This window comes from Kogia breviceps, chromosome 10 (genome assembly GCF_026419965.1).
Source record: "Kogia breviceps isolate mKogBre1 chromosome 10, mKogBre1 haplotype 1, whole genome shotgun sequence".
NCBI lineage: Eukaryota > Metazoa > Chordata > Mammalia > Artiodactyla > Physeteridae > Kogia > Kogia breviceps.
In genome coordinates this window covers 94,299,526-94,326,329 of record NC_081319.1, presented here as the reverse complement: position 1 = coordinate 94,326,329, position 26,804 = coordinate 94,299,526, and the positions used below count along the sequence as shown (strand labels likewise).

Genomic DNA, 26,804 nt, shown 5'->3' with positions numbered 1-26,804 from the left:
ACCTGTGCAGTTAGAATAAGCCTTGTAATGCAGAGAACCAAATTACATGCTGTTTAAACACTGACAGAGAATATTGGCTTTTTAGATACTCATCCTAGTGTTTGTTTGGAAATATTGCTTTAAGAAGTATCGATTACACCCCCCCTTCTCTCTTCTCTGTAATTATTTTCCTAGCATTCATTCAATGAAGAGCTTCAGGTCTACTTTTTCAGATGGAAATAAACTAATGAAAATTGAAAATCAATGTTTTCCTTCTAACCGCGTTAACAAAAAAGTAAAAATCTCCAATTTTGTAATTACAATCAACATATAAATAGGAATGGCCACAAATATGCACAATAAAAGTAAATTAATTGGTTTAGGGTACATTTATTTTTAAACAATCAGGCAATTTTTTTAAAAGATGTATGTAAAATGCATTTTAAAATACATTTTAAAAATGTCCTTACAAAATATGAGTGCATCTCAACTTGATGTCTAGCTAAAGTGTTGCTTGTCCACCTCCCTCTCCAGCCAGGACCTTTATCCCTATTCTGGGGTTGGGGAACACACAGGCCCAACTCTTGCTTCTTAAGGACCCGTCATTTCTCTGCACAAGTGTTTGAGGATCCAATCTGTGGCTCCTTCAGCCAGGATCCTGCAGGATCTTTCCAGACTTCTTTGCAATGCTGCCTAATGCAGCGAATTCATTTCTTTCAGAGCCTGCCGCCCTCTGCCTTCCTCATCTCCCTCTCTTTTCTCCCACGGCCCATCTGCCCCTCCTTTCCTCCATCCCCCTCTCCTCTCCGCTCCCCTTTATTTCCACTCCCCACCCGCGGAGCTTGGCTCTCCTCCCTTCCTCCCTCTCCCTCTCTCTCCCCCTCGGCTTGTCTGTATTTGGAGCTCCCGGAAGCCGCCGGCCACTCTCCCCAGGAGCGCCGTGACTAACACCGACTCCTACTCAGGGGGGAGGAGGAGGGGAGGAGGGCAGGCGGGAGGTGGGCGCGAGGGGCCGAGCAACGGATCGGCATCGCCCGGCACCAGACCGCAGGACCCCCAAGCAGGTAATCCGGAGCAGCCGGGCCACGAGGGCCCGGCGGGCAGGTGCGGGGGGCGCTCCACGGCCGCGCTCGGAAGTTGCGCTCAGTGGGTGGGGTGCAGAGGGGCCTGGGCGGGTGTCGCGCGAGGAATAAAGACCAGGCTGGTGCCTGAGGGGCCAGGATGCCGGAGATGCGGGCGAACGCGGGGCCTGGGTGCCGGGGCGCGCGCAGGCGCCCCATCTGGGTCAGCGCAGAGGCGCTCCCTGCTCCCGCCGCCTGCCCTGGTGCGCGCTGGCCTGCTCGGAAGGCGGTGCGGGCACGGAGCGGGCTTGGGGCTGGAAGGATGGCCAAGGCCTTGCGGCCACGCTCCAGGCTGATCTAACTTTGGGGCTTCTCGTCAGTTTGGCTCTGAGCCTCAGAGGGGTGCAGGGTCGTTGCAGGGAGGGCTGTCATTGGACTGAATTTGACCCTAGCCAGGAAGTGCTGGAAAGGAACGGACCTGGCTTCTCTTTAGAAACTGACTTGAGGCCATGAGTCACTTAAAAAAAATGCGAAGGCCACTGAGGCATTGAGGGACAGCTCCGAAGAGGTCACCTCACAGCTGGGTCTCTGTCTCCTTTGGGTTGAGGGTTGTTTGTGGAAGTAGCCTCGTTGTCATCACTTTGGGGACTAATAATCACACATGCAAACGGCCTTGCCTTCATTGCCATCAGAGTGGTATCCGGCAACACAGGTTTGCAAGTTCCAGCGATATTTGAATTGGTGCGTTCTCTAAAATGAGTGAATGTGGGTGACTACATTTAGTATATTGAACTAGGATTAGGTCCAAACAGCCAAAGCGGAGATGAACACAGCAAAAAAGATCAAGAAGCTTTGATTATATGGTCATGGGCATGCAGAAGTTATGGGACTTAAACCACCAAAGTTTACCAGAATTGTTTGCAGAGTACTATTTCTTTACTGCTTATATAAGACTTCTTTTTAATTTAAGGAACATAGCTTAGAATTCTTGGTAAAATATCTAAGACCACTTAATGTAAGATTCAACTGTGGAGTGATCTTTGGGGAAATTGTTCTTATAGTTACTAGAGTCTAATTAGACTGTAAGCCTCTTGAGGGCAAGGGTGGGGTTTTGGGTAGTTTTTACTGCACGTAATGAGCAGGCAATAAAAGTTTGTTAAAATGATTAACCCAATAGTATGAGTGTGGCTGGATCATGACTTTTTGAAGATACCACATTATTTCACAAGGAAAGACTACTCTACGATCCCCAAATGTAAAAATCCTTAAAAAACTTAGAATCGAAGTACTGTATAAATATTTATTAAAGTTAAAGAGAAATAATGGAGAAATCAAGAGGGTGACTGTCAAGGTGGTCTTGGTTAGTAGGAAATAGGTTTTTTGCTACTCATTGTAGAAGTGAGAAGTAATTTAACTTGTTGATCTAGTAAGGTTTGGCAAACTGAGTAAAAGACTGCATAGTAAACTTGTAGCTTTTCTTGGCTATGTGGTCTCTTTAGTAACTTCTCATCTGTGCTGTTGTAGCTTAAAAGCAGCCATAAACAATGCGTAAAGGAATGGTGCAGCTGTATCTCACTTTATTCATGGACACTGGAATTTGAACTTCGTGTACTTTTCACCAGTAATGAAGTAGTCTTCTTTTTTTTCAGGCATAAAATATGTGAAATTCATTTTTAGCTTGGGAGAGGTAGGGGAGACACAAAAACAGGAGGGGAGAGGGGGCAGCTTTGTCCTGTTGTTAGTAGTTTGCTACTCTCCCCTACCATGTGGTAGAGTTTGGAGAGGAACCTTTTGAAAGAATTAATGGGCCAGATTGTCCGGGTGCCTAAGTCATACCCAGGCATTAAGTTAATGCCTTTAAGAGTAGCATTAACTTATTTTGGGCATTACAGCATTTTGTTTTGTGTTAAATATTTCCTAACAGATATCTTTATGCATGAGGTTTTATTATTATTTTTTTAATTTTTTTAATATCTTTATTGGAGTATAATTGCTTTACAATGGTGTGTTAGTTTCTGCTTTATAACAAAGTGAATCAGTTATACATATACACATGTTCCCATTTCTCTTCCCTCCTGCATCTCCTTTCCTCCCACACTCCCTATCCCACCCCTCTAGGTGGTCACAAACCACCTAGCTGATTTCCCTGTGCTATGCGGCTGCTTCCTACTAGCTATCCACTTTGCGCTTGGTAGTGTATATATGTCCATGCCACTCTGTCACCTCGTCACAGCCTGCCCCTCCCCCTCCCCATATCCTCAAGTCCATGCTCTAGTAGGTCTGTGTCTTTATTTCCGTCTTACCCCTAGGTTCTTCATGACCTTTTTTTCCCCTTAGATATATGTTAGCATACGGTATTTGTTTTTCTCTTTCTGACTTAACTTCACTCTGTATGACAGACTCTAGGTCCATCCACCTCACCACAAATAACTCAATTTCGTTTCTTTTTATGGCTGAGTAATATTCCATTGTATATATGTGCCACATCTTCTTTATCCATTCATCTGTTGATGGACACTTAGGTTGCTTCCATGTCCTGGCTATCATAAATACAGCTGCAATGAACATTGTGGTGCATGACTCTTTTTTTTTTTTTTTTTTTTTTTTTTTGCGGTATGCGGGCCTCTCACTGTTGTGGCCTCTCCCGTTGCGGAGCACAGGCTCCGGACGCACAGGCCCAGCGGCCATGGCTCACGGGCTTAGTCGCTCCGCGGCATGTGGGATCTTCCCGGACCAGGGCACGAACCCGTGTCTCCTGCATCGGCAGGCGGATTCTCAACCACTGCGCCACCAGGGAAGCCCTGCATGACTCTTTTTGAATTATGGTTTTCTCAGGGTATATGCCCAGTAGTGGGATTGCTGGGTCTTATGGTAGTTCTATTTTTAGTTTTTTCAGGAACCTCCATACTGTTCTCCATAGTGGCTGTATGAATTTACATTCCCACCAGCAGTGCAAGAGGGTTCCCTTTTCTCCACACCCTCTCCAGCATTTATTGTTTCTAGATTTTTTGATGATGGCCATTCTGACCGTTGTGAGATGGTATCTCATTGTAGTTTTGATTTGCATTTCTCTAATGATTAATGATGTTGAGCATTGTTTCATGTGTTTGTTGGCAATCTGTATATCTTCTTTGGAGAAATGTCTGTTTAGGTCTTCTGCCCATTTTTGGATTGGGTTGTTTGTTTTTTTGATATTAAGCTGCATGAGCTGCTTATAAATTTTGGAGATTAATCCTTTGTCAGTTGCTTCATTTGCAAATATTTTCTCCCATTCTCAGAGTTGTCTTTTGGTCTTGTTTATGGTTTCCTTTGCTGTGCAAAAGCTTTGAAGTTTCATTAGGTCCCATTTGTTTATTTTTGTTTTTATTTCCATTTCTCTAGGAGGTGGGTCAAAAAGGATCTTGCTGTGATTTATGTCATAGAGTGTTCTGCCTATGTTTTCCTCTAAGAGTTTGATAGTGCCTGGCCTTACATTTAGGTCTTTAACCCATTTTGAGTTTATTTTTGTGTGTGGTGTTAGGGAGTGTTCTAATTTCATACTTTTACATGTAGCTGTCCAGTTTCCCAGCACCACTTATTGAAGAGGCTGTCTTTTCTCCACTGTATATCCTTCCCTCCTTTATCAAAGATAAGGTGACCATATGTGTGTGGGTTTATCTCTGGGCTTTCTATCCTGTTCCATTGATCTATATTTCTCTTTTTGTGCCAAGACCATACTGTCTTGATTACTGTAGCTTTGTAGTATAGTCTGAAGTCAGGGAGGCTGATTCCTCCAGCTCCATTTTCATTCTCAAGATTGCTTTGGCTATTTGGGGTCTTTTGTGTTTCCATACAAATTGTGAAATTTTTTGTTCTAGTTCTGTGAAAAATGCCAGTGGTAGTTTGATAGTTTGATAGGGATTGCATTGAATCTGTAGATTGCTTTGGGTAGTATAGTCATTTTCACAATGTTGATTCTTCCAATCCAAGAACAAGGTATATCTCTCCATCTATTTGTATCATCTTTAATTTCTTTCATCAGTGTCTTACAATTTTGAGCATATGGGTCTCTTGTCTCCTTAGGTAGGTTTATTCCTAAATATTTTATTCTTTTTGTTGCAGTGGTAAATGGGAGTGTTTTCTTAATTTCACTTTCAGATTTTTCATCATTAGTGTATAAGAATGCCAGAGATTTCTGTGCATTAATTTTATATCCTGCTACTTTACCAAATTCATTGATTAACTCTAGTAGTTTTCTGGTAGCATCTTTAGGATTCTCTATATATAGTATCATGTCATCTGTGAGCAGTGACAGCTTTACTTCTTCTTTTCCGATTTGGATTCCTTTTATTTCTTTTTCTTTTCTGATTGCTTTGGCTAGAACTTCCAAAATTATGTTGAATAAGATTGGTGAGAGTGGGCAACCTTGTCTTGTTCCTGATCTTAGTGGAAATGGTTTCAGTTTTTCACCACTGAGGTCGATGTTGACTGTGGGTTTGTCATATATGGCCTTTATTGTGTTGAGTAAAGTTCCCTCTGTGCCTACTTTCTGCAGGGTTTTTATCATAAATGGGTGTTGAATTTTGTCAAAAGCTTTCTCTGCATCTATTGAGATGATCATATGGTTTTTCTCCTTCAATTTGTTAATATGGTGTATCACGTTGATTGATTTGCATATATTGAAGAATCCTTGTATTCCTGGGATAAACCCCACTTGATCATGGTGTATGATCATTTTAATGTGCTGTTGGATTCTGTTTGCTAGTATTTTGTTGAGGATTTTTGCATCTGTGTTCATCAGTGATACTGGCCTGTAGTTTTCTTTCTTTGTGACATCTTTGTCTGGTTTTGGTATCAGGGTGATGCTGGCCTCGTAGAATGAGTTTGGGAGTGTTCCTCCCTCTGCTATATTTTGGAAGAGTTTGAAAAGGATAGGTGTTAGCTCTTTTCTAAATGTTTGATAGAATTTGCCTGTGAAGCCATCTGGTCCTGGGCTTTTGTTTGTTGGAAGATTTTTAATCACAGTTTCAGTTTCAGTGCTTATGATGGGTCTGTTCATATTTTCTATTTCTTCCTGGTTCAGTCTCGGCAGGTTGTGCATTTCTAGAATTTGTCCATTTCTTCCAGGTTGTCCATTTTATTGGCATAGAGTTGCTTGTAGTAATCTCTCATGATCTTTTGTATTTCTGCAGTGCCAGTTGTTACTTCTCCTTTTTCATTTCTAATTCTATGGATTTGAGTCTTCTCCCTTTTTTTCTTGATGAGTCTGGCTAATGGTTTATCAATTTTGTTTATCTTCTCAAAGAACCATCTTTTAGTTTTATTGATCTTTACTATCGTTTCCTTCATTTCTTTTTCATTTATTTCTGATCTGATCTTTATGATTTCTTTCCTTCTGCTAACTTTGGGGTTTTTTTGTTCTTCTTTCTCTAATTGCTTTAGGTGCAAGGTTAGGTTGTTTATTTGAGGTGTTTCCTGTTTCTTAAAGTAGGATTGCATTGCTGTAAACTTCCCTCTTAGAATTGTTTTTGCTGCATCCCATAGATTTTGGGTCGTCGTGTCTCCATTGTCATTTGTTTTTAGGTATTTTTTGATTTCCTCTTTGATTTCTTCACTGATCACTTCGTTATTAAGTAGTGTATTGTTTAGCCTCCATGTGTTTGTATTTTTTACAGATCTTTTCCTGTAATTGACATCTAGTCTCATAGTGTTGTGGTCGGAAAAGATACTTGATACGATTTCAGTTTTCTTAAATTTATCAAGGCTAGATTTGTGACCCAAGATATGATCTTTCCTGGAGAATGTTCCATGAGCACTTGAGAAAAATGTTTATTCTGTTGTTTCTGGGTGGAATGTCCTATAAATATCAATTAAGTCCATCTTGTTTCATGTATCATTTAAAGCTTGTGTTTCCTTATTTATTTTCATTTTGAATGATCTGTCCATTGGTGAAAGTGGGGTGTTAAAGTCCCCTACTATGTTTGTGTTACTGTCGATTTCCCCTTTTATGGCTGTTAGTATTTGCCTTATGTATTGAGGTGCTCCTATGTTGGGTGCATATATATTTATAATTGTTATATCTTCTTCTTGGATCGATCCCTTGATCATTATGTAGTGTCCTTCTTTGTCTCTTGTAATAGTCTTTTATTTTAAAGTCTATTTTGTCTTCTATGAGAATTGCCAATCCAGCTTTCTTCTGATTTCCATTTGCATGAAATATCTTTTTCCATCCCCTCACTTTCAGTCAGTATGTGTCCCTAGGTCTGAAGTGGGTCTCTTGTAGACAGCATATTTATGGGTCTTGTTTTTGTATCCATTCAGCCAGTCTGTGTCTTTTGGTGGGAGCATTTAATCCATTTACATTTAAGGTAATTATCGATATGTATGTTTCTATTCCCATTTTCTTAATTGTTTTGTGTTTGTTCTTGTAGGTCTTTTCCTTCTCTTGTGTTCCTTGCCTAGAGAAGTTCCTTCAGTATTTGTTGTAGAGCTGGTTTGGTAGTGCTGAACTCTCTCAGCTTTTGCTTGTCTGTAAAGGTTTTAATTTCTCCATCAAATCTGAATGAGATCCTTGCTGGGTAGGGTAATCTTGGTTGTAGGTTTTTCTCCTTCATCACTTTAAATATGTCCTGCCACTCCCTTCTGGCTTGCAGAGTTTCTGCTGAAAGATGAGCTGTTAACCTTATGGGGATTCCTTTGTGTGTTATTTTTCCTTTGCTGCTTTTAATATGTTTTCTTTGTATTTAATTTTTTTTTTTTTTTTTTTTCTGTACACAGCCCTCTCACTGTTGTGGCCTCTTCTGTTGTGGAGCACAGGCTCCGGACGCGCAGCCTCAGCAGCCATGGCTCACAGGCCTAGCCACCCCGTGGCATGTGGGATCTTCCCGGACCGGGGCACAAACCCGTGTCCCCTGCATCAGCAGGCGGACTTTCAACCACTGTGCCACCAGGGAAGCCCTGTATTTAATTTTTGATAGTTTGATTAATATGTGTCTTGGCGTGTTTCTCCTTGGATTTATCCTGTATGGGACTTTCTGTGCTTCTTGGACTTGATTAACTATTTCCTTTCCCATATTAGGGAAGTTTTCAACTATAATCTCTTCAAATTTTTTCTCAGTCCCTTTCCTTTTCTCATCTTCTTCTGGGACCCCTATAATTTGAATGTTGCTGCGTTTAATGTTGTCCCAGAGGTCTCTGAGACTGTCCTCAGTTCTTTTCATTCTTTTTTCTTTATTCTGGTCTGCAGTAGTTATTTCCACTATTTTATCTTCCAGGTCACTTATCCATTCTTCTGCCTCAGTTATTCTGCTGTTGATCCCTTCTAGAGTGTTTTTAGTTTCATTCATTGTTCATTGTTGCTTGTTTCCTCTTTAGATCTTCTAGGTCCTTGTTAAATGTTTCTTGCATTTTCTCTATTTTATTTCCAAGATTTTGGATCATCTTTACTCTCATTATTCTGAATTCTTTTTCAGGTAGACTGCCTATTTCCTCTTCATTTGTTAGGTCTGGTGGGTTTTTACCTTGTTCCTTCATCTACTATGTGTTTTCCTGTCGTTTCATTTTGCTTATCTTACTGTGTTTGGGGTCTCCTTTTCGCAGGTTGCAGGTTTGTGGTTCCCGTTGTTTTGGTGTCTGTCCCCAGTGGCTAAGGTTGGTTCAGTGGGTTGTGTAGATTTCCTGGTGGAAGGGACTAGTGCCTGTGTTCTGGTGGATGAGGCTGGATCTTGTCTTTCTGGTGGGCAGGTCCACCAGACCTGTTTGGCCTAGGGTGTGCATAGGGTGTGCAGCACTATAGCTTGCTGGTCATTGAGTGAAGCTGGGTCTTGGCGTTGAGATGGAGATCTCTGGGAGATTTTTGCCGTTTGATATTACATGGAGCTGGGAGGTCTCTTGTGGACCAGTGTCCTGAAGTTGGCTCTTCCACCTCAGTAGCACAGCCCTGATGCCTGGCTGGAGCACCAAGAGTCTGTCCTCCACACAGCTCAGATGTGTAGCACAGGGAACTCTACTCAGTACTCTGTAATGACCTACAAAGGAACAGAATAAGAATTCTCTTCAGAAGCCCTGCTAGTGTTGGAGGGTCTCCTGCAGGGGTGGGGGGTGGCTGAGGCTCACCATGAGGACAAGGACACTGGTAGCATGAGGTTTTATTTTTAATTCATTAATTATGTAATATACATAAGAATAATTTGCTAAGTTTATGTAAGCTATAAACATTATATTCAATGACCACCTGTTACCCTGTCACAGCTTTAAAAACTAGGGCGTAAGACCTAGATAATTGTGAAAAGGTAACCCACAGAATAGGAGAAAATATTTAAAAATCCTATATCTGGTAAGGAACTTGTATCCAAAATATATGAAGAGTTCTTACAACTCAACAATAAAAAGATAAATAACCCAATATAAAAATGGTCAAGATATCTATCTGAATGGCTGTTTCTCCCAAGAAGATATACAAATGGCCAATAAGCATATGAAAAGATGTTCAATATAATTATTCATCAGAGAAATGCAAATCAAAACTACAGTGAGATACCACTTCACACCCACTAGGATGGCTAGAATCAAAAAGTCAGTTAATAAGTGTTGGTGAGGATGTGAAGGAATTGGAACCCTTATACGTTGCTGGTGGGAATATCATCTGGTGCATCTGCTTTGGAAAACCATTTGGCGGCTCCTCAAAAGTTAAACAGAGTTACCATATGATACAGCAGTTTCACTCGAAGTATATATATCCAAGAGAAATGAAAGCATATGTTCACACAAAAACTATACACAAATGTTTATACTGACAACATTCATAACAACCAAAAGGTAGAAACAACCCAAATGTCCATCAACTGATGAATGGATAAATATAATATGGTGTATCCATACAATGGGATATTATTTGGCCATAAAAAGAATGAAATAGTGATAACATGCTACAACAAGTATGCATCTTGAAAACATTATTCTAAGTAAAAGAAGTTAGTCACAAAAGACCACACACTGTATGATTTTCTGTTCATATGAAAATATTCAGACCAGGGCAATGAATAGAGACAGAAAGTAGATTAGTGGTTTCTTAGGGATGGAAGTTGATGTGTGGGGGGGTGATAGTTAAAGGGTATAGTGTTTCTTTTTGAGATGACAAAATGTCCTAAAATTAACTGGTGATGGTTTTGAATATCATCATATTGTACACTTCACATGGGTGAATTGTATCATATGTGAGTTGTATCTCACAGCTGTTAAAGAAAATAAACAGAAGGCTAGAAAAAAAAGAACTGGATTGTTACCTATACTGTTGTATCTTTATTTATGCCCTTCTCCTATGCCATTCCTTGTGCCCCTCCCAACCCTGGATTTTGTGTTAACCATTACCTGATTTTATTATAAAATAGTTTTATGACATATGTAAGTATTCCTACATAATTTTGTTTACCTTTGCTTGTTTTTTTGATTTATAAAAAGAGTATATATAACCTCACTTAAAAAACTCAAAATTAAGTTTTAAAGAATTATCCATATTATTGTATGTAACTATATATTATTTGTTGGCAAATATTCCACAATTTATTTATCCATTCTCTTATTGTTGAGCATTAGGGTTGGTTCCCATGTTTTGCTGCTTTGGAGACTTTTCTTCCATGTGTCTTGACACATGTGCAAGTTCTTCTGTGTGAATGTGAATATGCCATGTATTTTAATGACAAAAAAAAAAGGTTGATTCTCCTTGTGACTTATACATTAATGGTATATCCCCAACTTATTCATTCCTCCCAAACCACCAAGTGATTAGAACTGATATCCTGACTTCTCATCCCATTTAAATTCTAGTTGTAATATCTATTTTCTCATGTCCTCAGAGGTGTGGAAAAATACTATTCTAAAATTTTACAACTGAATTTCACAACAGCCTCACTTAACCCCAGTCACTTACAGGCATCTTCATCCCCTTATGTCACCTGGATTTAGGATAGGACAGAGGACAACTTTATTAAATCCAAGGGATATTATTTTAAGCAAGGTACATAAGTGGTTACTAAATTTCACTCACATTTTTCTTTGTATGTGTATAGTACTGGGTGACCTAGTATTCCTTTTCTTTTTCTAAAAAAAAGATTTATTTATTATCTTATTTATTTTTGGCTGCTTTGGGTCTTAGTTGTGGGCACGCGGGATCTTCACTGAGGCATGCAGGATCTTTCGTTGCAGCATGTGGGCTTTTCTCTAGCTGTGGCATGCAGGTTTTCTCTCCTCTAGTTGTGGTGCGAGCTCCAGGGTGCCTGGGCTCTGTAGTTACGGCACGCGGGTTCCAGAGTGTGTGGGCTCTGTAGATTGCGGCACGCGGGCTCTCTAGTTGAGGCGCATGAGCTCAGTCGTTGTGGCACACAGGCTTAGTTGCCTCATGGAATGTGGGATCTTAGTTCCCTGACCAGGGATCAAACCCTCATCCCCTACATTGTAAGGTGGATATTTTACCACTAGACCACCAGGGAAGTCCCTGGTCTAGTGTTTCTAACATGATTTAGTTTGGTTATCCTGGTAAAAATAAGCCAATTGGAAATGGCGGTGTTTTAGTTTTGAGCTCTTTCTAGGTCTGCCCTGATTCAGGCTATGAGCTTTTGCTGTTCATTCAGGAGATTTCCACTTGTACCTGGAAGGGGGCAAGCACCCTAAGGTCAGAACAGGCCATTGTAAAAGAGTTTTAAAGTTTTTTTTTTTACTGTGGTAAAATATACATAACATAAAAAGTTACCATTTTAACCATTTTAACATATACAATTAATTCAGTGGCATTAGGTACATTCACCAAGTTGTACAACCATAAGCACCATTCATCTCCAGAACTTTTTCATCATCCCAAACTGAAACTCTGTTCCTATTAACGATAACTCCCCACTCCCCACTTCCTCCAGCCCCTGGCAACCTCCATTCTACTATCTGTCTTTATGAATTTGCCTATTCTAGGTGCCTCAGATAAGTGAAATCATGCAGTATTTGTTCTTTTGCATGAGCTTCTATATCCAGGGGAATTCCATCTTGTTTTGTTTTTCTAAAGTACACCCTTTTCCCACTTATGGAAAACATATTTTCTTTTACTGAGAAATTATGTAATAATTTATATTATTTCCCTTTCATTATACAGCCCTGTATAGGAAGGGACATAGGAAGCTGTCTAAATCAAGAAGAACAACTTTCAGTTATTACAGATGTGACCTTCATCTGCCCTGTCTACTTAATTAGACATCTAATAATCCTCGCTTCTCATTGATCACTTAGCCAAAAGGAGAAGGTGTAATAGTCCCTAATTTTTAAAAATTTACACCTATGTGATGAATGGATGAATTAGGTAACCTTTGAGGTTCCTAATGGCTCCCAGCTTCTCAAAATTGAAAGGCCATTCTGCAATATAAAAGTCTAATCTAAAATAATTCTTGTTTTGTAAGAAGGGTATTAAAGAGCAGGAGAGTGGGAGACTGAAAACAGAAGTGTGGTGGTCTAAATGGTGGTGTCAGTTGAAGAGGAGGATGGTCCCGGAGAAGCTAGATGCTACTCCTCCCCTCTGTCCAGGGCCAGAAAGCTCCAATATCTGGCATAGTGAGTAGGTTGATGGAAATGTCCATTTAATTAGTTGCTTGGCATTAGGTAGACTCAGTGCAGAAGTCTTTCCCCTGGCATCATCTTCTATCATGAGAGAAGCAGTGGTGAGAGATTTTCGGGGGGTACAGTGCAGGTTCACAAATATTTAGGCAAAATTTTTAAAGTTTGAGTATTGATCTCCCCTCTGTTTTCATTTCTTATTTGTTTTTTAGTACTCTCATGGTGCCCTCTGACTGTTCAGAATTCCCACTGACAACCCTCTATTCTCTCTCCTTCCACCCTGCTTCCAACAGCCTCTCTCTTCGTTAGGACTCCTCCTTCTCAGTGTCTCTTATGAATGGAAGGTGGATGATTATCTAAATAAAGTTCTTCAGTAAATGAGACTTTAAAAAAGAAGTTTGTTAATGCAAATGAGTCTCTACGTATACAGAATTAGGGGTGAGGCTCATTTTTATGCTTCTTACTTTAGGCTGAGAGTCTTCAAACTGGGTGCATTTACTATATGCAAAGACTTCTCTAAGGTCCATGTACATGAGTGTTTGAAGAAAATAAATTTACAAATCTTCATCTTTCATAAGTGCTTTTTACCTAAGACTGATCTTCTAGAGAATGGGTTTGTAACGGAGATGCAGGTTCCCTTTCACGCCTCCTTTTCTTTTACAGCTCTTGTGTTTTCTAAATCTTCATTAAAACAAAACAAACAAAAATAACCAATTGAAAAAAAAAAATAACCAATTGAAAGTTCAATCTAATCAAATTGTAAACTGATGTTAAAGGATAAATTTTAAAAGACAATGAAATCATGATTCTTATACATATAAAAAAATTAACATTTAAAAAAACATCTTAAAAAATGAGAGAGCTAGGAAGGTCTTACAATCAGTTGAAAGGAAGCCATTGATGGGAATGCTAAAATAAATTTGCCTAATAGATGTAAACAAGCTTCTTCCACAGTGGGAGAGGGAAGTCCAATTAAGTTCCACAGGATAAATTTTATTTGCATGCCTATAGACAGTTATTATTTGCTTTACTATCAGTTTTCTACAAGTTAACTTTTTTTTAAAATTATTTATTTATTTATTTATTTTTGGCTGTGTCAGGTCTTAGTTGCAGCATGCAGGATCTTTCATTGTGGCCTGCGGGCTTCTCTCTAGCTGTGGCACACGGGCTCCAGAGCACATGGGCTCTGTAGTTGTGGCACATGGGCTCACTAGTTGTGGCATGCAGGCTCAGTAGTTGCGGCACACAGGCTTAGTTGCCCCACAGCATATGGGATCCCTCACCAGGGATTGAACCCACATCCCCTGCATTGGAAGGCAGATTCCCAACCACTGGACCACCAGGGAAGTCCCTACAAGTTAACTTTTATCTCTACAGAGCTGTAAAACAGCCTAGTCATGGACAACAAATGGCTTAAATAACTCAGTTGGATGAGTAGTTAGCATACTCACTAAATTTCAGTCTTCCCCAATTTTTTCTTACACTAGTGATTTAAGTGATTTTGATATTTCATCACCATGTGATGTTTAGAATATAACTCAAAGAGTTCAAAAAATTGAATGATATTTCTATTACAAAATTTCATCCATTTGCATCTCATTATGTGAACAGTTCCAGCATTTACATAGATAAAAACAAAAATTGAGAATCGATGTTCAAGCTTTACCCATTCTAGCAATAAGTATACTCATCCACATATGCATGAGATAACTGAAAAATAAAAGAGCTCAAAAGAGAGAGGTTTCCAATTTTTAAAAATGCTTTTTATCTACATTTACTAAATATTTGTCAACATTTATAATATTTGTATTGTTTTGATAAGTTCATTCTAATAAGAGTTACAGTGGTAACAATTAGAAGAGCACTCTTTTTACCATTGAATTTAAATAAATATATATATGCTTTTGATGCAGAAAAGTATGATAGGGTAATGAATAAAAGACATCAAAGCATAAAATATGTAAAACTAGGATAAACTCTTATAGGGCAAAAATAATGGAAATGTAAATTAAAGGAGAAATATAATCATGCAAAAGTCAGAGAGCAGCCTGTTTATGTATTCTTTTATTTTTTATTTTATTTTATTTTATTTTTTTTTTGCGGTATGCAGGCCTCTCACTGTTGTGGCCTCTCCCATTGCAGAGCACAGGCTGCGGACGCGCAGGCTCAGCGGCCATGGCTCACGGGCCCAGCCGCTCCGCGGCATGTGGGATGTTCCCAGACCAGGGCACGAACCCGTGTCCCCTGCATCGGCAGGCGGATTCTCAACCACTGCGCCACCAGGGAAGCCCTATGTATTCTTTTAAAATGAATGATGATGAATTTCAAAGGATGTATTTCAGCAAGTGATAAAATAGTTTTACGTTTACATGTCAATATTTACAGAGTACTGGAAATTACATTCTTCACAATAATAAACATTTTGGTGAAAGTTGTTACGTGTCAACCTAAAAATGTGCAAGAGGGATTTACAAATTTCTTTCAGGTCATTAACAAGTAAGAATTTGAAAATCCCTTTGAGGCTCATCTTGCCTCTATTTTCTGACCAAAAATAAGAGTCTGATGTGACAAACCATTTCTGCAAGTTTAGTGTTGATAAATGAACAATCAATTCATTGATTGATACAGTGAATCCTTGTTCTACTAGATTTAGAGAAGACATTTAAGAACTAAAGTTCGGGGCTTCCCTAGTGGCAGAGTGGTTAAGAATCCGCCTGCCAATGCAGGGGACACTGGTTTGAGCCCTGGTCCAGGAAAATCCCACATGCTGCGGACAGCTAAGCCTGTGCGCTACAACTACTGAGCCTATGATCTAGAACCTGCAAGCCACAATTACTGGGCCTGTGTGCCGAAACTACTGAAGCCTACGCACCTAAGCCTATGCTCCACAACAAGAGAAGTCACTGCAGTAAGCCCACGCACTGCAAGGAAGAGTAGCCCCTGCTTGCCACAACTAGAGAAAGCCCACGCGCAGCAACGAAGACCCAATGCAGCCAAAAATAAAGAAATAAATTTATTTAAAGAAAAAAGAACTAAAGTTCTTAATACTTGTGACAGCTCTCCAAAGAGAATGATAGCCCATCACATTTTATTTATTTATTTTTAGGCAGTTATATCTTTACTCATCTTTCTTGTTCTTCCCTTGGAGGCAACTCACTGTAATACATTACGTGTTTATGTGTATAATAACCAGACAGATAGCACTCTTTGGATCTGTAAATGTATAGTTTTCACCAAGTTTGGGAAGTTTTGGACATTTTTTCTTCGAGTATGTTTCCTACTTCAGTCTCTTTGTCCTCTCCTGGAATTCCAGTAACATTAATATTAAACCTTTTAATGTTGTCCCACAGGCTTTTTAGGCTCTGTTCGCTTTTTCCTTCAACCTTTTTTCTCTCTGTTCTTTAGACTGGATAATATCTACATCAACTTTATTGACATTTTCCTTTGTCATCTCTGTACTGCTATGAGCCCATCCCATGCATTTTCTGTTTATTGTATTTTTCAGTTCTAAAATGTTCACTTGTTTCTCTTTTATAGGTTCTGTGTCTCTGCTGAGAACTTCTATCTTTCCATTCATTTCAAGAGTGGTTACCATTATTTCCTGGAGTGTAGTTAAAACAGCTCCTATAAATCTATCGGATAATTCCAACATCTGTGTCATCTTGGGGTTGGCCTGTGTTAATTGTCTTTTCCTTTGAGGATTGATCACATTTCCCTGGTCTCTTGCATGTTAGATATTTTTTATTGAATTCTGGACATTTTGAGTATTATGCTGTGAGAATCAGGTCCTTTCGAAATTGCAGTTTTTTGTTTTACCAGGCAATCAACCCAGTTCTGTCTTGCATTCTGTGGGCAGTGGTTGCAACATCAGTTCATTTTTCAAAGCCTTTGCTCTGCTGCCTTGGGTCCCATGGAAGCACTGTTTAGGGGTTAGCACGGGACTTGAGCAGAACTTACATTGTAGTTCAGTTCTCAGAGCCTTTGAATCTGTCCCACACATGCACAGCTCAGGGGCGAGACTGGGGTTTGCACTGGTTCATGCACAGCATCAAGGGACCCCCTTCTTTAGCTCTCTCCTCTTTGGGATTCTTCCCACACTCTCCTGCCCCTGTGAGCCTTTTTTTCCTGGTCTTCTGGCCAGAGAGACTGGGTTGCTTTTGAGGTTTTAGCTGCCCACGCTGCTGCAGTATGGTTTCCCCAATACGGGGGCCATTCTCAGAGCAAAGCACTGAGAGAAAAGTAAGAGGGAAAAATGACAGGGATTCTGCCTACACTCTTTGGATCACAAAGGTCCCTTTTCTCTGCTCCTCTGGCAATAAGACCAGGATTTTCTTGGAGAAATTTTAGCTGTCTGTGCTGCTGCTTGCTCTTCTACCATGCAGTTCTGTGACTGCAGCCACTCTTGGAAAAGAAAAATGGAAAAACCAAAACACAAAAACAAGAAAACAAACAACCCATACATCCTTTCACATTCTTCCACTTATAGGGACCCCCTTTCCAAGTCTTCTGGCTGAGAAGAAGAGGGTTCTCTTGGAGTTTTGTTGCTTGCACCCCCTGTGCAGTTCCAACCTCAAGTCATCTCTGAAGAGAAAAGAGGAGAAAGCCCAGAAATGCACTCCCAAATGGGTTCCTTTTTCAAGTTTTGATTGCCCTCCTCAATCCTCCTGCTGTTGTTTATTCTTCAGAGCCAGGAGTTTCTTCTTGCATTTTGAACACAGTTTAGAGATAGGTGATAGTGAGCTTACTCCTTCTGGACTGTCACTGGTAGCCCCTCCTCCTTCCTTATTCCCTTTCCCCTCTGTTTTCCCTATACCCCACCATTCTTTCCTTTCTTCTTTGCCCTTTTTCTCTCTTTCCTCTTTACTTTGGGCTCCCAGGTCCAAAGAGCAAAAAAGAAGAACTTCTAGTCTTTTGGTGGTCCACAGCTCTAGTTGAAAACTCTGATTTTGTCACAAGTAATAAATCAAAGTCAAGGATGGAAGTAGACCCAGGAGGCTGGAGACACATGAAATAGCAAAAACAAACAAAAAAAAACAGTGTTGAAGGAGAGCTCTTAGGCCAAATTCATCACATGGCTATTTGAAATCAAATGATCCCACTTGCATTTGTTGAAAATATCCAGGTATAAAATGGGCCCAGCACTTAAGAACTGATTCTCAGAGAGTTACTGGATCTGTTATTCAGTTGTATGTAAATCCTACAATGAATGCTAGAATTTCGAGATTAGAAGGAATTTCAGCAAACCTAGTACCTTCATTATTCCAGAGAGACATGGCATTCTTAATGCAGAAATGACAGTTTAATAAAGTAAAACATTTCTAGTCATGTTATGAGAAACAACTGACTATATGAAATGATATCCCCTTTTATGCTTTCAGTCAATAGTGTTTCTGCAGTTTATTTGCTCTATGGCATGGTCTTAGAAGTATAATGTTGGAGATGTTACCATCATTGTGTTTTGGGGACAGGAGAGGTGGTAACACATGCAGTAACAGTTCACGGGTTGAGCGCTCACTGGGTACAGATCACAGTGATAAATGCTGTGGAGCTTTCAGAGATGAATTATAAGAGTGGTACTTGGGCATCACTTTGTAATTCACAAAGTTCACTTTATCACCTCCTTTAATCTTCCCCAGCATCCTGAGGAAGGTGTTATTATTATTAGGTAGAGCTTCAGGTCCCTACTTGCAGCTGCCGGCTATCATCTCATATCACTGTCTGCATTTCACACTCAGATGTCGAGAACTGAGCTCCCATCTTCATTAGCTGCCTTCACTCCCTATCTCCATTTTTTTTTTTTTTTTTTTTTTTTTTGCTGTATGCGGGCCTCTCACCGCCGTGGCCCCTCCCGCCGCGGAGCACAGGCTCCGGACGCGCAGGCCCAGCGGCCACGGCTCACGGGCCCAGGTGCTCCGCGGCATGTGGGACCCTCCCGGACCAGGGCACGAACCCGTGACCCCTGCATCGGCAGGCGGACTCTCAACCACTGCGCCACCAGGGAAGCCCCCTATCTCCATTTTTATTGGTACCACCCTATCCCGAAGCAAGACATCTAAGACATCCTGCCTTCTCCCTTTCCCTCTCAAATCCACTTAATCCATTTAATCCTTTCTCAGATCTTGCCTAGTCTGTACCTCAGATCTTCTTCAATCCACTGTCACGTTCATGGTGAATTCCCAAGTCTCTTCCCATCTTTATCCACCACTCGTTCTAACTACTCACCAATCCCTTGTTCCTTGTGCTTTCTTAGGTAGCTCCTGGCACATAGTGAATGCTCAGTAAGTACTTTCTGGCTGTAATACCTCCATATCTTTGCACATGCTGGGCGTGGGCTCAGGAATGCCTTCCTAACCTTTCTTCTGAACACCACCTCCTCATCCTTTGAGATTTCCTTTAGCCTCCCTGCTTCCCAGGGCTCAGTGAGTACCCACCCTTGTTGACCCCCGCACGCATTCCCACGTGCACCTGTAACATTCCTGTGCAACTCTGTTGCACTGTTTCCCAAAGAACGGGTCCTTGTACTCTGAAGTGTACTGCTTAAAAATGTGTATTCCAGGGCATACCCAGAACCACTGAATTAGTATGCTGGGAGTGGAGCCCAGGAACCTGCATTTAGGAAGCTCCATTTCTCCCCAGGGATTCTGGTGCCCAGAAGAGAGAGGAGCAGAGAGAACCGTGCTCTGTTCTGTTACCTCTCTTGGCCTGCACAGCTGGTTCCGGGAGCAAGGGGTGCGGCCATTCAGAGCAGCCTCTGGCTAAGTTTAATTACCACCTATGACTTTGTTGGGAGAGAAGACTGGCAAAGTCCCTCAGACTTAACCGATTTTCAACCATACCTTTATAAGGAGGAACAGTACTTATTTTTGTTTGTTTTTCATAACTTATTAAAGTACAGTTTTGCATACCATAAAATTTGCCCATTTTAAGTGCACAATTTAATAATCATTAGTACATAATGCAGCTGCCACCACAATCCTATTTTAGATCATTTCCATCTCTTCCAATAGAAATTTTGTGCCCATTTGCAGTAACTCTCCATGCTTCTCCCCAGCTCTAGGCAACCACTAATCTACTTTCTGTCCCTATGCTTTTTCTAGATAGTCATATAAATGGAATCATACAATACGTGGTCTTCTGGTCTGGTTCTTTCACTTAGCATAGTGTTCTTGAGGTTCGTCCATGTGGCAGCATGTGTCTGTGCTTCATTCTTTTTTATTTATTTTTAAATTTATTTTTATTTATTTTTTTTGTGGTACACGGGCCTCTCACTGCTGTGGCCTCTCCCGTTGCAGAGCACAGGCTCCGGACGCGCAGGCTCAGCAGCCATGGCTCACGGGCCCAGCCGCTCCGCGGCACGTGGGATCCTCCCGGACCGGGGCACGAACCCATGTCCCCTGCATCGGCAGGCGGACTCTCAACCACTGCACCACCAGGGAAGCCCCATTCCTTTTTATTGATGAATAATATTCCACTGTATGGATAGAGACTACATTTTGTTTATTCATTCATCAGGTGATGGACATTTGGGTTGTTTTCATTGTGTGTGTGTGTGTGTGTGTGTGTGTGTGTGTGTGTGTGTGTGTGTGTGTGGCTATTGTGAATGATGCTGCCATGAACATTTGTGTACAAGTCTTTGTGTGTGGAAATATGCTTTTATTCCTCTTGAATAGGTAACTACAAGTGGAATGGCTGGACAGCATGGTAAATATGTGGTTAACTTTTTAAGAAACTTCCAACCTTTTTCCGCAGCAGTTGCACCATTTTACATTCCCACCAGCAATGTAGAAAGGTTCCAGTTTCTTTACATCCTTACCAGCACTTGTTATTATCTGTATGTTTGGTTGCAGCCATTCTAGTGAGTATCTTCACTTCACCTAGTGAATGTATAACCTGGTGGTTACAGATAGAACAGATAACCTAGTGGGTATCTCATCGTGGTTTTGATTTGCATTTCCCTGATGACTTGATGTTGAGCATCTTTACAGGCAATGTTGGCTGTTTGCATATGTTTTTTGGAAAAATATCTATTCAAATATTTTACCCATTTTTGAATTGGAGTACTTTTCTTCTTATTGAGTTTTAAGTGTTCTTTACGTATTCTAGATACAAGGTGAGCAATACTTTTACTTTATGGAGGGACAAAAGGTCCATGGAAACCCTGCCCAGGCTGTGGTAGCCTGGCCAGCAGGGACTCCATGGTTCTTCTTTTTCCAGTGCCAGGATGTGGCCCTTGAGGAACTCCTGGAAGCTCTCTTTGACCTCTGCCTCCTCCATGGCCTAAGCAAGAGCAAAAGGGCAGTGTGGGGGCACAGGAATAGAAAGAGTCCACAATAGCATAGGAGTGTAGAAAGGTGGTCGGAAGGGGGAAGGGACGGAAAGGGATCTTACCTTACATTTAGCTAAGAGAGCTCCCACTTCATGATGGGAATGTGACAGGGGTCTGTCCAGGTCCCAGTCAGCATTCAGAGTCTATGATTTTATGTCTTTGTCCTTACCCAACCTCACCACCCCAAGTCAGGGCACAGCACCAGCCTTCAAGATATACTTAGGGCTTCCCTGGTGGCGCAGTGGTTGGGAGTCCGCCTGCCAATGCAGGGGGCACGGATTCGTGCCCCGGTCCAGGAGGATCCCACGTGCCGCGGAGCGGCTGGGCCCGTGAGCCACGGCTGCTGAGCCTGCGCGTCTGGAGCCTGTGCTCCGCAACAGGAGAGGCCACAACAGTGAGAGGCCCGTGTATTGCGGGAAAAAAAAAAAAAAAAAAGATATACTTAGATGTTCCCTGTGGTCTCAGATTCTACTGGACTCTCTTCTGCTGAAATAGCCCAGTCCCCTGTGTCTTGGTATCCTATAGGGCTGGCTGTCCCCAACAGCCAAACTGTTTGCTCCTCAAGGAAATCATGGTCCTTGAGACTAGAGTCTGTGTCTCATCCACGTGTGTAGCTTTAGCATCCAGCACAGAACATGGCTCCAAACATATTTGCATACAGTTGTCTTAAGTCAGTGAATGAAGAAGGAGGAACGAGTTCATGTACTGGAAGTGAGAAAACTGATACTCAGACAGGTTAAGTGATCTGCCCAGAGTCACACGGGTTGTCAGTTAAGGGATTGGGTCTCAAATTAAGATTCACTGATGCCAAAAATGCTTTTTCCACCACGTCAAGCTATGAGTCCCAACCTCTTATCTTCAGAGACTCTAACTTAGAGGAGAAATATTTATACTACAAGACTGACCAGGGATGATGCTGAGGAGTGATGCCACCAGCCTGCAGAGGGCAGATGGGATGGGGAGGTAATTTCTGTATGTGGTTGTTTATGTTACCCTTCTGTACTCTGCTCTTGATTTGAGGGACATGACAGGAAGTAAACACCTCAAGGGAGGTTATCTCTGATTTGTGAGACAAGGGATGACCTCTTGGAGGGTTGGGATTCGGAGAATGGGTGCAGCAGTGCCTAGAAGGGCCCTGGAAGACGTGGAAATGGCAGAACTGTGGCAGAGAAGAGAGATTGGGGGCCTTCCATTTGGGAAGGGGTGAGCTGTCTCTGTGACGGGCTCTTAGGAACCTGGTGAGGTGTAGAGCTGGGGTGAGGGCCTTTGAAGATCAAGATGAAGTTTTCTTTTTTCTCCGCAGTGGAACATAGAGGCTTTGTAGGAATCAATTGGCTAATCAGGATCTCATACATATTTTCTCCAGTTCTGTGAAAAATTTAAAGTGTTCTTTTACTTGTATAACTCTCTGCTCTCTCCTATTCTGATTACACTGTTTCAAGGCTCAGAGACTCTTGAAACTTCTTTGCAGTAAAAAGAAAATGGTGGCTTTTTTTTTCTGTTTGTGAGAAGCGGGCACCAGAAATTCCTATAGGAAACTAAGGGAAAGATACGAAGGCGGGTACCTTGGCGATGTGAATGTGTCTCTTCGTGAAATAACTCCCTGGCTTTACTGAGCAGGACCTGCTTCCAGCCCCCTCCCACTACAGCTGGGCAGAATATGTATTTTAATCGCTTTTGATTTTCTAGATTATGAGCATTTGCTTAGCAGATAGTGAGGACTAACTTAATGAATAAAACAGGCATATTCAATGAGCCAGTCAATGAATGAATGAATAAATACCATGCTTTGTTTCTTCTATACTGTATAATATTACCCTAATTAGTAATAGTGAATCACAGGATCACTCCCCCCAGTGATTGGTAGTTTCCAGAGAAAAGAAATAAGGTAATTGATATAGTCTCAATAAAGACAAATAACAAACTAGGAAAGTCTGGTATGATGATAGTTTAACAAATATTTTTGAATGTGGGTGGACTTATAGAGAAAGTCGTCCATTGTGATTATATCGTACAGAGAGCTCACATATAAGCCAGCTGCCCCGCCTTACCATGAGACATTCTTCAATTTCCTGTCCTTCAGGTCTATTTTCTATGTAATCTTAGGCTTGTGATTTTTGGAATCGCTTGGATCTGGGTTTCCCTTACAGAACCAGGGGAGAAACTCACCACAATTATTTCTGCACCTTTGGCCTAGTGAGAACTTGAAACCAGCAACCTGGAAGACTTAGCTCTTTTATTAACCTGAAAATGTTACCAAAGGAGCATTTACTAGTTTTATGAATTTGCCATGGGAAATTTACAAAACTCTTTGGACAATGTGAAGTTTTTAAAATTTTGAAATCCTAAAGAAAAAGGAGCTATGGAAAGCCCAAATGTTCACATTAGGGGGAGCAAGGGTGCTCTTTCAAATCACAGGAGGAAGCCACTGAGGGTTTCAGTGGGAAAAACGAATCTACTATCTCCTTTTATTTTTTTTATTTTTAAAATTTTAAATAAATTTATTTATTTGTTTTTATTTTTGGCTGTGTTGGGTCTTCATTGCTGCGCATGGGCTTTCTCTAGTTTCAGTGAGCGGGGGCTACTCTTTGTTGCGCTGCGTGGGCTTCTCATTGTCCTGGCTTCTCTTGTTGCAGAGCACGGGCTCTAGAGCGCAGGCTCAGTAGTTGTGGCGCACGGGCTTAGTTGCTCCGCGGCATGTGGGATCTTCCTGGGCCAGGACTTGAACCCGTGTCCCCTGAATTGGCAGGCAGATTCTTAACCACTGTGCCATCACGGAAGCCCTAGTATCTCCTTTTAAATGGAAATTTCTCCTGTGAAAATCTGGCTTTCCGCCTGATCTAGGATTATGCTGGTGAGTGGGCAGGTGAGGGAAAGGCAGTGAGTGGTAGCCAATTAATTAGTCAATCAAAAAATATTTATAGAATTTTCCATGTGTGCGGCAGCATGCAGACTCAATAGGAGACACAAAGAAAGTAAGATACAGCCTCAGCCCATGAAAAGCTAGGACTGGTCTCCTTGGGAGGCAAGGTGTGCATGTACTAGCAGAAAAGATGGCAGGAGGCAGTATTTTAATTGGGCAGTCTGTCTTGTAGATACCAAGTGTGTAATACAAATAGGCTGTTATTCTGGGCTTATCACCGGTTACTCTGTGCCATGGTGTGTCAACTGTTCAAAAGCAGCTATGAAAGCTGCTTTTATAACTGGTTAGACTGAGGAGTTAGGGCCTTAGCAGACCCCTTACCGTTGAGCATAATATGGTTTGGTTGAGAAAGTGTGAAGGATGAAGGAGTGTTTTTTTCCAAAAATGGTTCCACAGAGATTATGCTTGTGTTCTTCTCAGAGGACTATTTAAAAGCAAAAGAGTCATTATAAAAATGTTCGGGGGGGAACTTGTGACTACAAAATTACTAATTACCTAGCAAAATTTTTATTTTATAGTAACCATTAAACACGGACTTGAGAAAACTCTTTTCGAAATGTTGGAGGAATAAGTACATGGAAGAGGAAAGTGAAATGTTGAAAAAAAAAAAATAAGGGTGTACTGACCTAAAGTTTTCAGCTAGTCATTTCCATTGGCCAGATCTAGATGACTGCTTAACGTTTCAAGTACACGAAAACTTGATGTAGTGGTATGTAGACTTAACTATTCCCATAAGAGCAATGCAAGATGGGATATCTTCATGACAGTAGCTAACATGTTTGTCACTGACCACGTGCCAGATTTTTTATGTTTTTACATGCATATTTTTAGCAATCCTATGTATAGGTAGTACAAAGCAAAACAAAATTAAGCTCTTTTCCCAAAGTCCCCTAGCTAGTAATTCCAAAGCCAGGGCCCCTCTATACTACCCCAGTTAAATATAAGCAAAGCAATTGAGACCTTATAACAAAGGTTTGAAAGTGTGGGGAACTCTGCCTTTCTGAAAACTGCTGTGAAATAGGATAGAAATACTGTTTCTCTTCATGCTTTAAGTGTAGTCATTGGACATTGGACATAAAATTGGACAACGTTAGGGACTAAATATCTGTAATTTAACAATGGGTTTTATAAGATGACCAGTGAAGCAAAAAAAAATTTTTTTTTAAACAATGACAGCTACCTTTTTTCCTAGTAAATTGTTTCTAGAACACCTTATTATCACAAGACAGTATATGAGAAAACATTGATTGGCTATATTCTTATTGAAGTGTATGAAGTTTTTGTAAATGTATGCAGTTGATGTGAGAGAAGTTTGAATTTTAAATATTTAGAATGCTAACTTCTTTATTTGAAAAAAACAAACTTGTTTTATAAACTCACCCACAGACAAACAATATGCAATTGCCTGTTCTCCAATCTTTTCTACACTCTTGAAAATCACTTATAAGAAAATATTTGATCAACAACAAAACATATTACCATGAAAGTTCAAAGCACTGCGGATAAAGAGAAGATCCTCCAGAGAGGAAAACACAGGTTACATCTAAAGGTTGAAGAATCAGAATGGCTTTGAACTTCTCAACAGTTGCCTAGGAAGCTGGAAGAAAATGGAGTGAAGCCTTTTAAATTCTGAGGAAAATATCCAGCCTAGAATTCTACACTCAGCCAAACCAGCAGTCAAAATATAGATATTTTCAGACTTGTAAGGTCTCAGACAAAATTGACCTTTCATGTACCTTTTTTCAGAGCATAATACTGTTTCCGGTTAAAGTACCCCGAGAAAGAGGATGATAGAGAATACAAGAAGCAGGTGATCCCACACAGGAGGGAGGGCAGGTGGAGGGAGGCAGAGCCCAGGTGACGGGTGTGTAGCAGGCCTGCAGAGCAGTCTTGCAGTTGGAGTGATTCTCCAGGAGAGATGCCTGTGAGAAGAAAAAGCTAAGAGAATTCCAAATGTGTTTGGCCCTTTGGAAAGGAGACTTACACAACTGGGGGAAGAACTTGGAGATGAGTAATTATTTAAGTACAAAGAAAACTGAGAAGCTGAACGACATGGCTCAGGGAGAACAGGTTGTGCAAAACATGGAAGACAATCGTAGCACACCTCATTGCTCAGCTGTGAATAATCGTAATTATGTTAACTGATGATCGGTCACACAAAAATTGTGATATAACGCTATTGGGAGGAGGGGACAAGAGGAAATATGCATTAATGTGCTGGTGGCAATTGGTCAATAGAAAAGTATACCCTCATGTTTTTGGTGGGAACTCAATGGATAATGCCTAAAACTGAAGAAAATAAACAAGACAGAGATAGAACCATGCTATTCAGAGATAAGGAGGTAATTACTAAAAGAAATTGAACATGGTTGACTCTCAAGACAAAGAATGAAAGGCAGTCAGGGGACTGTTTTTGTGATAAGCCTTGTAGAACTATTGACTCTGTAAATTCTGTGCATTCTTTGATTTTAAAAAAAACTTTAAAAATGAAAGGGGGAAATTCAAATTAAAAAATGACAAGGATGAGTTATACTTCCCATTAGAAAGAAACTCAGAATACTCAAAAGTTAATACAAAACAAGGAATTAAGATTAATCTCAAGTATAATTTCCTAAAACATTAAAAAGAGAAAGTCATGAAATTCGACATTCGTCTCCCTTTTCCTTTCCACCCATCCTCACACTCTGGTCAAATGTTTGTGTTTATTCTCGATTAACTGTAGGTTATAGGGGAACCTCAGCTTGGGGTTGCCTTCTACTTGAATAGGACAACTAGGAAATCTGGAGGCCAGGTTTGAGCTGCATCATCTAACCCAGTCTCTTGATTCTCTAGCTGTGTATCTGGCTTCTCTTTGCTTCTCCCCAGATTCTTAGAATTTCTTGCATCCAGCCATCCTGCCGTATCCCCCTCCTCTGTTGGCTTCCTGATCCAAGCTCATCTGTCT

General features: G+C 40.9%; 1 protein-coding gene across 3 annotated transcripts in view; it reads left to right on the top strand.

Annotated features, from left to right (window-relative positions):
- Positions 1–559: 559 nt before the first annotated feature.
- Positions 560–26,804, top strand: part of CAP2 (cyclase associated actin cytoskeleton regulatory protein 2) — a 136,417-nt gene continuing 110,172 nt past the window's right edge. The window contains exon 1 of one of the 3 annotated variants that reach the window (XM_059075224.2): positions 560–1,043. Coding sequence is in view for 2 of the 3 variants with exons in the window: in XM_067006728.1 (XP_066862829.1) it covers positions 1,702–1,781 (80 nt within the window). In the remaining variant the exon portion in view is untranslated. Of the gene's footprint in view, positions 1,044–1,153; positions 1,782–21,737; positions 21,901–26,804 lie in introns of those variants that run through there. The other 2 variants (XM_067006728.1, XM_059075222.2) reach the window with 2 other exon arrangements.